Source organism: Vanessa atalanta, chromosome 9 (genome assembly GCF_905147765.1).
Source record: "Vanessa atalanta chromosome 9, ilVanAtal1.2, whole genome shotgun sequence".
Taxonomy (NCBI): domain Eukaryota; kingdom Metazoa; phylum Arthropoda; class Insecta; order Lepidoptera; family Nymphalidae; genus Vanessa; species Vanessa atalanta.
In genome coordinates this window covers 5,092,766-5,106,422 of record NC_061879.1, presented here as the reverse complement: position 1 = coordinate 5,106,422, position 13,657 = coordinate 5,092,766, and the positions used below count along the sequence as shown (strand labels likewise).

At 29.9% G+C, this 13,657-nt stretch overlaps 1 protein-coding gene across 1 annotated transcript in view; it reads right to left on the bottom strand.

Moving 5' to 3' along the window:
• The window catches only part of LOC125066566 (acyl-CoA Delta-9 desaturase-like), a 28,078-nt gene that overhangs the window by 2,020 nt on the left and 12,401 nt on the right, over positions 1–13,657 (bottom strand). The window contains exons 2-6 of the mRNA XM_047674695.1: positions 7,308–7,429; positions 6,102–6,214; positions 5,009–5,171; positions 4,662–4,835; positions 1,337–1,522 (exon numbers count right to left, since the gene is read on the bottom strand). Of these exons, the coding sequence (XP_047530651.1) occupies positions 1,337–1,522; positions 4,662–4,835; positions 5,009–5,171; positions 6,102–6,214; positions 7,308–7,408 (737 nt within the window). The 5' untranslated portion in view covers positions 7,409–7,429. The remainder of the gene's footprint in view (positions 1–1,336; positions 1,523–4,661; positions 4,836–5,008; positions 5,172–6,101; positions 6,215–7,307; positions 7,430–13,657) is intronic.

Genomic DNA, 13,657 nt, shown 5'->3' with positions numbered 1-13,657 from the left:
GCAATCGCTAAACTGATCTTACGAAATTTATCATAATAATTATATCACCATTATAAGGCTTCTTTATATAAAAATACCAACGTATACATTTTATTATACATGTACGTATATGTGTACTCTTATAGATACATATTGAATTCCATACAGGCGAATTCGTAGGCATAATATTAAAAAATATTTATTAAGCGTTGTGGAATACTTAAATAGAAATAATATTATACGTCTAACAGTAATTATAATTCATTGTTGTTTATGCCGTATATTTAACGCAAATAAAAAAATAATAATTGATAACCGTCGATCAAAAGTACCTGTTACACTTTTCTTTATTATTTAGTTACACATATAATGTAAAAAAAAAAAAAAATATATATATATATATATATATAAAGACATGTTGCCATGAAACCTGTGTAATAAGTAACGTGAAACGTTAACTAAAATTATTTTGGCCGTCTCTTTTGTGAAACCTTTCAAAGACATCAAAAGGTTTTAGTAGAGCTTCGTTATAGGAAAGTTTATCTATTAAAGCTTGTTTATTTAAATGTACAGTAGCGATACCCCAAATTAATTAAGAAATTACTAATATTAACCCCTCTTTTTAAGCTTATCACCTGTGTTAGGATTGGATACGACAATAGTCCAAGCGGTCAGGATCGATCCTGCGACTTTTTACATCGCTAGGCGGTCCATAAACCATTGCTCTATTAACGCTTAAATGTATATAACAACTGAATAACTTATCATAATAACTTTATACATTTAGATGTATATACAAGTAATCATTATAATATGCGACCTTATAATTTTTCAAGCTTAGAATGTTTCTAAATCCTATAAAAAGCGTATAGAAGTCCAAACTTTGCACTAGAGAGATGTAGGTATCGTATCCTTTATTACTCTTTTAATAGTAAAGGATATATTAAATAAAGCAAATATTATCGAGCATATTTTACCCTATAGTATATTCCAATCACCGGAGGACAAATAAACAACAATTGACATAGAGTTAACGCGATATCATTGGTCAAGAGTTGGATTAATCTTGATATTCATTACGGATTGGCGAAAAATTAGCGTTTTCAACGTAGACGAATGTGCTATCGGAACTTTAGAAGTGAAATTAAAGTGGATATAAGTATTTAAGTTGAATCTATTGTGTGTCGTATTATAAATAAAGATACATTATTCAATAATTAATCATGATACAGCTGAGCCATTAGTAAGTTGCATGGAATACGTAATTGTAAGGTTTGTATATATTCCTTCCTTCGATTGGTAAGGGCTGTAGAGATTTCGTTGGTCTTTTTAAATTATAATATTCAGATATGCTTACTTGTCATAAGGTCTATTGCCCCAAATGTGTGCAGCGGAATTGACGAGCCAAGTAAAGTGGAGAGAAACAGTGTACCGCAGCATGGAGGCCACGTACCAGGAAGTCCAAGGGCTTTCGTTCCACAATACCACTGGTATCCAAGAGGGTACGAGGAAGCACAAAAGCGGCATCACTACCAAATAAGTTCTGTAACGAATTAATAATTATATGTTAAATATTTTATACATCCGGAACACGATTTGAGAAAATATTAATTACAGTCGAACGGTAAAGTGATTATATTTTAATAAATTAGAAGCCCTTGACACAATAATTATTTTTAATTCTTATTTGTTTCTAGTTCAGGACTTAATTTAATTAATTCCCATAATAATATATAACTTTTTATATTGCAAATCACAGTTACATATCATAATAAGTAGAGATATTTGTTTAAATTTTAGCTTTTTTTTTATTTATCTACTCAATGTTGTTTTTTTTAGTTTTTATTAATATTAAACAAAACCGTTATATAGTAAGTGGAGTCATTATTAAGATACTGACGACAAGTGGAATACTATTATACTAATTTGAAAATTGAAAACCCGGCAGACGTTGCCTGTCTGTGGCAATCGGTTGAACGGTATATAACTATATTGCGGCACCATCTAGCGACGAGTTACAGAAAGTAGATATAATAAAAAAAACTTATTAATGTAATTTATGTATGCAGAAATCTACGGACAAAGTGCATATATCGGGAATGTCCGTTTACATGCATGTATAACTTCTAGTGAAGTTAGTCCTTAAATTCTAGACTAACGAAACATTCAGTAGCGTAATATTATATAACTTCTTCGTCTTCCGTCCGGACTTCGCAAGAATGTTTATATTGAATTTCGAATTTACGCCAAAACCCACAAAAGAGTCATCACTACCGGATAAATAGTTTAGGAACTGCACAAACACTCAAATCACTTTTTATTTATATAGAAATAAAACGATACTTTTAATTAATAAACGTTACGTTACGGTACGTTAATTCGAGATAACTAATACATAATAATATACATACCAAGTAGACAAAATAGTTATTGGCTCATGTTTATGGCTACAGTAAACGATCTTAACCTTTACATCGATTAAGTTTGATGATATATCCAATAGAATTCACAGATAACAAATTGGCCCAGTAAGAAACAGTCCACAATCAATTTAATTATACCTATATATTTTTAAATATCAATTTCAGTTAGCGAAACTAATGGATTATCTTCTTTACCACATTAGTGTTATCAGTCTGTCTGTCAAACAGTCATTTAAGAAACCACTAAACCATAATTTTCTAACATAAATCGTTAAAGTTAAGAAACAAAGTGCAGCGGTAACATTTTTTCAAGTAAAATTAATTAAGGAAATAAGTATTTCGGAAATTATATAAAAATAAAAGGGTCCATCCATCATCCTTAAGGTGCTTAGATTTTTGACGCCCTATATCGAGTTTTATTCCTAGGAAATTGTGAAAGCGTTTTTTATAGGTCCAAATTTAATATGAATTCGTATCTATTTCATTATTTTAATTTTTTCAGTAGATAGATAATAACTATCATTGTGTTACAGAGATTTTAAGATTTGTTAAATATTGTAACATTATTTACAGATTTTATATATTAATCATAGTGAAATGTGTTACTCATGATAACGAATATTTTTTTTTTAATTTTTGGTATGAAAGTAACAAAATGTAAACAAATGAGAACCTGTAAGCATTAGTTAAGTTTAAATTAAGAACAAGCAAAAAATAAAGATCGCCATTCTTTTTTAAAATTAACTTACTTTTAAAAAAAATATATAAGTAAATTATAAGGCACAAAAATAAGGATAACAAACCGAATCAAGACAATAAACTGATGTATGATCCGCGCGATTGCCTACGTGACCAGATACACATAGCTTTACGTAATTTTCCACCTACATTATACATTTTGAAACTTTCAACTATTCACTTATTTTGTTGTAAAATATTTCCTTACGCAATTGCACATTTTTACGATTCATTTACATGTTGATATTTAATTACATCCTCTCTTTTCATTGTTTAATTCTTTTATAATATTGACTAAAACCATTTATTATTTATTTTAAATAATCAATCATAGTGTTTAACGTTCAATTAATATGTTTGTCTTTTAGTTGTGTTGTCTTGTAATCCATGTTTTTTTTTAACTTAACACAGACACGAATCTGTTAAAAAGGTCACAATGTGTCATCCAATAATTTACCTGTTATTGATTTTGTTGGAATAAATATTTTTTTATTACATTGTTGCTACTCATGTTGCAGTTTGATCCAAAATTATTTTGATTGTTTTCTTATTAACTCAAATTAAATCATAATTTATTAGTCCACCGAGTTTATACCTACTGGAGAATTGTTAAGATCGAACATTTTAATATGTATGAACGTCTGAAATCTGAATTGTGAATAAAAGTGGAACCAGTTCCACTTTTAGAACTACTTAGACAACCTTTTTTTTCTTCAGTGACTTTTGGAAAGGTCAAGGCAAAAAAAGTATCTGCGTTATTGCTATAATGTAATGTCAGTAGGTACCCATAACAACTTCTATAATAACGCCTAAGCATTTTAATAATCTTTTCTGTTTTATAAATAGTATAAAGTCCCATTTTATTTTTAAATTTGCAACCAAACAGTCTCTTGCGTATCTTTTCTATTATATTATGTGAGAATGGCAGAATATTTTGTTTGTAATTGACGTAGATACGTTATAAGGAAAAAAAAAATATTCCCAAATTTTTAGTATTTCACACGTTCGACACAATCACGGTACGATTTATTATTATTAATTGTTCTTTTTAATATCACTTATTATTTTGACGGCCTCCGTGGTCGAGTAGTGTGTACACCAGTTTTCATGGGTACGCCACTCCGAGGTCCCGGGTTCGATTCCTGGCCGAGTCGATGTAGAAAAAGTTCAGTAGTTTTCTATGTTGTCTTGGGTCTGGGTGTATGTGGTACCGTCGTTACTTCTGATTTTCCATAACACAAGTGCTTTAGCTACTTACATTGGGATCAGAGTAATGTATGTGATGTTGTCCAATATATATTTTTTTAAGAAGGCCAAAGTTTTGAATTGTTTCGAATTATTTATATTAACTTTAGATATTTAGTGACGAATAAGAACTAGTTGTTATTGAATCCTTTTTTATATCTTTACATTATTGAATTGAAGTAAAAGGAAATTGAAAAGAATATACATGTAACAAGGATTTCATGGTCTATATGGGAATCAAATAATAAGTAACAATTAAGTTGATATCGAACTTACTTCTTCTGAAACATGACGATGGGGTCTTTTTCGAGATCAGACATATCGACAGACGCTCCCTTTTCGAATACGTCTTTATGCTTCCTGACCATCAGCCAACCTATGTGGGAGAAGAAGAAACCTCGGCGAGCATTGTGCGGATCTGCGTCTGTTTCCGTAAACTTGTGATGGACTCTAGATAAAATAATTATAATAATGTTCAAGTAAGACTGATTTAAGATTAGCTTGGGAAAATTTAGATAAAAAATTATAAGTAAGCCCATCATTTAATACAATGGACATTTGATAATGACGTTGTTTGCTTTATTTGACCTTGATCTTTGAACTTCTTAATTAAAATTAATTACCTGTGATCGCGCACCCATTCATAGATATGATTTTGAAATGCCATCGTTTGCATAAGGGCTAAAAACAACCTCAGGGGCCAGCGTGCCTTGTAAGCTCGATGAGCCCACAATCTGTGCGCTCCCGCCGTCACGCCCATCGCTGACATAATCGCGAACACTACAGCTGGAAACATTGTTATAGATAACATTTGAAATAAAGTACCAATGAAATAAAGAAAAAATAAAAAAACAATGTTTAGTTAATTTTTTTGCTTATGTTAATATGATAGGAGTCCTTAAGATATAGTTAAGTGGATAAATAATATTATCATAAAGCTATAAGGCCCTAACATGAAGGGCCATGAATCTAACAGCGCCAATGTCTATGGGCGGTGGTGACCACTTACCATCAGGTGGCCCATTTGACGGTCCGCCTACCTATTACATAAACAAAAAGCAGATCAAGTGCTCTTCGAAAGAATTTGCTACGGGCCCTGCGCTTAATTAATCCGGCACTGATTTAAATAGTTTCAAATGCTATCAACTACATTCCAATGAAGTATATTATTATTATTATATTGGTAAAATGTATTCAATATATTGTAATGTTTTTCCAACGTATATTATTATCGTAATAATAGGAAAAAAGTAATAATAGTTTTGCGGAAAAATCGAAAAATTGTTGTGGAGTTTAACACGTTAAAAACATGTTTTGAAAGCATTCACAATCTGTGGTTGTTGTGATTAATAGAGTGCTATTTCTTAAAAACCGGACCTCATTAATTTTAAAAATTAACTAAACAAAATATTTATTGTCCACCAAGAACGTCTGAAATTAATAAAGTAAACAACAGCATAGTATGGTAAACAAGTCCGCACTCCGTAATCCGGGTAAAAGTTAATATCTTAAGAATAAATTGATAAATTTTCAACGGAAATATGTAGATCGCAGGTTTATATACGATCGAGAACAATGGAATTTGCATGTGTATTGAAAATTCTTGGGAAACCTGTATGTAGGTTTATTATTAATATAACTCTACATATTTCACACAATCGACTTTAAAATAATAATAATATTTAAAAAAAATATATAAATATAAATTATACTTACCAAATAATATAGTAAATATCTTTGTTCTTCCTGTAAATATAAGATAAAAGCCATAGAATGTAGCAATATGTAGATAAATAAACGCCAGCACGTTTCTCCACACTATTTGCCATCTGAAAATTTAACTATTACGTAGTACATGCTTTCTAACATTTTCATGTAGTATTTGTATCAACACGATACCGAACGAGAAGTATTTGTAAACATAAAAGTAGAAACTAGTCACATTAATAGTTTTTATTCCATTTGCGACTAAATAAGTAAACCCATCACTTAAGTTTGTACTTTAATCAAACAAATAAAAACTACTATAATGTTTTATGAAGTTACTTAAGTAACATTTGTAAATTTACTTAAACGTATGGCGTATCACCGTAGGTCGGTTGTCGAACAATTCTGACGAGTGATACGAAGCGAATTCTTACAGAATGGACTATCTCAGTGGAGAATAATTGGGAGAACAACTTCGTCGTCATATTGATATATTAACATTGACATCCATTTTTGGCCAAACACCTTTAAAGTATATTTCATTAAATTAATTTACTTTATTTAAAAATGTTTTGCTTAAAGTCTGTCTTGATTTTAATTTGAACTAAATAGACCGAAACAAAAATCGTGCAACTTCAATTAGGTGAATATAACTCGGTATTACTTTTTTAAGGTTCCGTGCGCAGGGTTTAAAACCCTTTTACTAAGTTTATGTTCTCTTTTTGGCTGTATTTTTTATTACATAGGTAGACCGACCGGAAAATGATGGTAAGTGGTCACCACTACCCATTGACATTGACAACTTTGGGAATAGATATGTTATGTCTCTCGACCCATAATTATACTGGTTAACCCACTCTCTCTCATTCTTTAAGCCAGAACTCAATCGCCAAGACACTAGGTATTGCTGCTTGGCGGTAGGATATAAAATGAGGTGGTGGCACCTACCTACCATTTTTTATTACTTTAATTTAGTTACTGTCTTCTCTTTAAACAATAATTAGTGGCGTTACAAACACCGGGGACATAACATCTTAGAGCCTATTTTTGACGGCATAAGCAATACTTAACAATTTTTAGTTTTAATGCTTTTGGTGATGTCCCAATGGCCCAACTGCATTCCTTTTTTGAATTAATAATATAAGTGTTTTAGAAATAATTACACATGCCTGCATCTATATATAATAAAGGAGGATCTATATATATAAAACTTACTCATAATCTCTCCTCTTTCCTTGTGAAATAACTGTAGGTGTATTGCAGTCTGCGTTCTTTGTAAACGTTGCGTCTACACATAGGAACGCCGGCGCTGTCATTGTGAATACAGTTTTCCTTTCCTGTAAATAAAAACTATAATAAGTAATGTTCTATTAAATGCTGCAACTAATATAAGTGAATTATTACTAGATAAGTACGTATACACATATACACGTAAATTGGACACGTTGTGCTGGTAGGCCTTAGCAGAACTCCGTCTGGTTCGATACAACTTATGGCTAAAGATATTCTTTTCAATGCTTAGTATTATTGTGTTCGGGTTTGGAGGTTGAGTGAGCCAGCGTAATTACAGGAATGCATGTAAGGAATGGTTAATAATTTTTACAGCGACAATGCGGTGGTGGTGATCACTGACCATTAGGTGGGTTACTCACCAGTCCGCCTACAAATTTATTTGTTTGAAAATATTTTATTCAACTGCGCAAGACGAATTATTTTATTTATTAACTTATTTAAAGATTTCTAACATGAGATACACCCTAACTATTATTAGTAAAAAAATAGTTCTAAAGCATAATTAAAAGATGTGTTCCTTAAATTACAGGAAACCACAGATTGCACAAGAAAGTTAGAATAACAACAAAACATTAAGCAACAAGAGTGCACAAGTATGGGTGTCAACACAGCTGTGCACTCTCTTTTCTCTCAATCATACTCGTAATTCAATGGGACTTCAAATCCAATACAACCGGAAATAATTTATGCGCAATTTCGACTACTACTTCAATGAAATTACTACGCACGAGAACATTTTAGACTCCGGGCTGGAGAATTTTTCAATCGAAAAATCTTGGGGTTTGAAGTTACGACCTCGGGACTTTATATCTAGTCTTTAGACCAACGTGTCATTTAATCGTTATATATAGCCCAAGACCCAGATAGTTTTGTTGCTTAGATTCAATGATATGATAGATAACATCATAAGTTCCTTTTGCATTTCTTACTTAAGTGCAACAAACAAATTCAAGTTCAGTTTCTTATCAATTCCGTTGGAGCTCTTTGATTGCACTGAATAGAAGTGCTATTTTTGTTGACCTTATTTAAATTAACTTAACGGTAATTGGATAATTAACTATATCTATGTGTGTCATATTAATGATGATTAATTAAATTTTATTTGGATTATTCTAACGGCTTCACGCGGGAGCGGTGGGTTAGTCTACTATAATATTCATTAGAAATGTATATTTTAATTTTTCTTAATATTTAATTAATAAAGAATATGATGAGTCAAATAACCCATATTTTTACTTATCTATAATAGATATAAAAATTATTAATATGACTGTATCATATATAAACGATATCGTGATCTTTTCTATAGGTCTTTGTAAGACCTAAAACTTTCTTTACATCATATTGCTGTATCTCCTTAAGTTTAGCCAGATTTAGCTATGTAAGCGTACGAAGCTATTTTGTATGAAATGTTTACATATAAACAAATCCTCTTTGTTCATCGTTCTTTCTATTCATTAAAACCTTATCGAAGTCTTTTGTGTGGTTAAGAAGAAAGCGTATATACAGAGAGTAACAAAAAGTGACTTTGTCTTATACTATTTATAGATAAAAAATGATGGAAACATTGTAATAATAATAAATAAATGTATATAATACTTTATATATTTTTAATTCATTTTAGCACGGCAGTTGACCAAATCTATCGGTTTATGTATACCTAATTAGATATAGACACATATAACCACTCGAACTAAAAAGTCTTATAAACCATTTCTTACACCGTCAATGTGCCACCAATCAATTTAAGATATCTACTTTAAGCCTGTGATTATAATAACTCGCACGCACTCTAAAACTGAAGACTATAAAAATTAATGATGATTAGTTGGGGAATAACTAATGAATTGTACCCACAAAGATAGACCGTCACGTAGCTCGTCAAAGCGTATTAAAATCTATTGATATATTTTACGAAATATTTTACGAATCTAAATTTAATTACGAATTAAAATTATTAAATAAATAAATAAAATTTAATTATTTAATAATTATTATTAATTTAATTTAATTACGAAATATTTTACGAATTTAAATTTTATCTATGGATATATTTTACGAAATATTGCCCAAATATTTCGTAAAATATATCCAAGAAACATGTCCACACTACACACACGTATATATTAGGAAGACTCCAGACAAAGGTTCATAACGTCAGCGTGATAGGAACCTGTGCCTGGAGATATATATTAGATGCAGTGTAGAAAGTACTGCTTTATTATACAATTTTTGTTATGTTGGATTGTTTATTCTATTTACCGTAAGAGAAAGTCGTGACTCGCCAAAATATTTGTAACTAACCGATGTATTATTTATACAATGATAACAACCTACTTATGAATTATCTAAATATACATTTTTAGCTGTGCCAATCAATATCAAATTCAAATATAATGTTTAACAAACACCAACTAAAATATATAACTCAATACAAGATTATACAGATGATAAAATTATAAATGAGAATATATATATTTAATTGATTTTCCGGCAGAAATTAAATTCCGAAGCGGAAGTAGCATTATATTTAATTTAATCATTTATCTAGGGTAGTGAGAGCAGAGCATTTAAAAGAACTAATAAACCTTGACAAAATCCAACTCTTATATTTAAAAAAAATATATATTAAATTTCGAAAGTTCGAGTCTCATTTGTTTTGAAATAAAAATCTTTAGTTTAACACATTTATTTATTCCTACGTTTATAGCATTAAACGATATGAAAGAAAGCATGGCTTTGAAGAGCACACAGACACAGCATACACACACAGACATGCTAAATATAAAACAGAAATTAAATGTTTAAGAAAATGAAATAAACTTAATTATTTAATTTAGCGTTTGATAATAATTGACATGATCTAAATAGCTAATCTACTCTTCGTCAATATGGTTTAGTAGGTTGAAACTTTTCGATTGGAAACGAGTTTTTTTTTTCAAATGTTTCCGGAACTTATTTATAGAGATAATTAATGATTTTATATGTACACTATCACAAACTTGATAGATTTGATAAAGGTAACAAATTAATCGGATTATTATTGGTAAAATGCTAATAAAAATTACAACCATGAAATACCTAAATTAAATCTACTATATTAAGTTTAAATTAAAAACCCCTTAATGTACCACAGTTGTCCACTCCTGTCCTCCTGAGAAGATTGGAGCTTGCAATATGTTGTTCCAATACGCCTATGTGGATATCATACTATTTATTTTACTAACAAAAGAATATTACTTTTTCTTCTTTTTCGACGAGATCTTTTTTATAAAAACTCTCATAGTTACTAGCAAATAAAATATATTACATTTACAATAATTTGTTTTTTATTACCGTGCATGCGTTTAAGAATGTGTAATAAGGTTACTTCAAATACCAACATCTCGTCTAAAAAGATACTTTAATTTGACGCATCAATGACTTTCGATTTGTTTGAAGAGATTCTAAATATAATCACTAAGTAGCGATTGTTATGAAATTTAAGTGTTACCGGTTTTCAACATGTTATAAATTATATAAATTAATATTTGTGTTTATAATTCATCTCTTGTTCGGCGGTGAAGGAAAACATCGTGTGCAAGCCTGCATGTGTCTAATTTAATTGATATGTGTCTAATTTAATTATATTGATATGATAATGTCACATGTGTAACCACCAACCCGCATCGGAACAGCGTGGTGTAATAACCGCTAAGCCTTCTCCTCAAAAGAAGATGAGTCCTTAGTCCAACATTGTTTCATTTATAGGCTGTTTCTTTAATTTTATTGCAATAAAAATTATAAACACATGTACGAAAAGGTCACAAGCTTCATATCCTTATCCGTTTCATTTAGAAATATTGTAGAGGTTTCAGTAAAGAAAACAAATCTTGATTAGCTTTATAAAATATCTTTCGCATTTCCGCACAGCTTTAAAAAATATTGAACGTAAGGTAGTTTCGAAAAATGCCATCTTTTCTTTATTAGTTAGCATAAAAATATATCCATCGTTTATGTGTAATTGTTCACTTGATTCGCAGTTAAACCTTTCTTTTGTAAACGCAGCATCTTTTAACATCTAACTGTCAGATAATTGTTACTACCGTTAGTTTATAATAAGTCTAGCGAAATTGTAACTGAGTGTTTAATATTATTTTAGGTAACGTTTGATATAATGTAATTATAATCGGTGATAAAGAAATGATGAATTTAAATTGCAACAAAGCCACCAAAACTTTAAACAATTGTGGCAATCAAATATTTTGTACAAAAACGGAAGTAGCTGTAAATGTCATAATGTAGAAGCCTCTTTTCTTAAGAAGAAATTCCAGTCCGCTGCGCTGGAGAGGGTTCGTTGATGCACATGATATATCATTTTATACGACACGAAGTTTATCTCACTATATCTTCCACAACTGCCGTAACCTAATAAATTTAAACGAAAATTAAATTAATTTGAACTGTATTTAAACTCGGATATTCTAAAACACAGTTTCTATCAACAGCACGTGAAGTGGTTATCTTAATGAACACTTTAAACATTGAGCTATCATAAACCGAATCGATGTCAGTGGAACTTTCAAACGACACCATTTTTTACGTTTAACCTTCAGAATGAAGAGACATTCGGACGCAAAGGTCTCAAGACTCCTTCTGAAAGAAAAGTAAAATAACGAAACCTGTTCCGTGGTTAACCTCGGCAGTGGCAGTGAGTCCATCACTTTCACCGCGACATCACTGACTCGACACTAAGACCGGAACATAACGAAGATGCAAAGAATTTACCGTGACTTTTTACAGTTAATTCAAACGAACAACGCTTTCGAATGCTTGTAACGATGTTACATTAAGAATACGTGTATACATCTGTAATTACATTAAATTTTAATTTCATTCCGCTCTTAACTAATGATAACCTTTAAATTTAATTTATATATATATTTATTTATCTTACAAATGTAATCATATGTATATATGGTTAGGGCCAATAATTAATTATCATTAATTTCATATTCATTTATCATCAGATTTAAGCATTAATTATACTTAAATTATATTTATAAAATATAAAAGTATTAATTTTTAATTTTACTGAATGTTAGCTTATCTAAAAATAATAAACTTGGGATGTAAATTGGTAAAACGCATTACATACCTTGATGCAGCCGCGTGCGTTTGATGGTGGTCTTTACCACTTTCAAGATCACATCGTAAACTCGTTTTACTTCACTTTCGATCATGGCTTTATTATCTACGTTTCGTATTAGTTTTCTCTTATTTAATTCAATGATATATTTATGACAAAATAGTTGATTTATCTATTTCAAATTATTTTAAATCACTCAAAAATATACTAAACGAATAATATTATTTAATATTTTACTAAGCCTTATAAAAAATTTATATACAAATGTAATTGTATCATATGATAATAAACAATGAAAAAAGTGGATAACCAGATTTGAAGGCACAGAACATTTTCTGCCAATCAATATTAATAATTACATTTATTTATTAATAGTAATTGTTACTGTTATTGATACATAAGCAAACGTTTAAGAATTTTAAACAAACGATCAATGAATTATAAAATACTTTTAGAATAATTATTACGAATTTCTCTTTTGTAATTTGCTAAGGTAGAGCATTTATAAGTAGGATTTCGGAAACTAAGGAGTCAAGCTTATGATATTTATAATAAGCCGTTTTACAACTGACTCGTGGCAAAAAGATAATTTGTTAGTGAAAGGATGAACATATTGATAGAATTCACTAGGTCATTACATACAAAAAGTAGAAAGGAATTTTAAATGATCCGATGAATGAATGAACAAATTTTAGACAAGATTGACTAAGAAAATAAACAGAGGCTTAACAATTAATATATATTATAAAATAATTTGAACATGTATATCGAGTTTTGATATTGAGAATCGTAAAGATAATATACATTAACTGAACGTAGCTTAAACTTTATCGAAAACTAGCTGCCCGTCCTGACTCCGTACAAGTAAATTTATATAAAACACCATTCCCAGTTTTCAAACTTAAAAATGTTAAAAAAAGTCCTTTCTCAGCGAGTGTATACGTTACAAAATCAAAATATGTTCTGCATTTCTGAATTCCAGACTCAGTAGTTTTACTTTGCTTACTTACTTACTTACTTACTTTGTAATTGATAACAGTCAAACAAACGACTTTACTTAATATACATATGTATGTCATATACATATGTATATCATACTATGAAAGTGAGGTCTGTGTGATCATATTTGTTATTTATAATACCT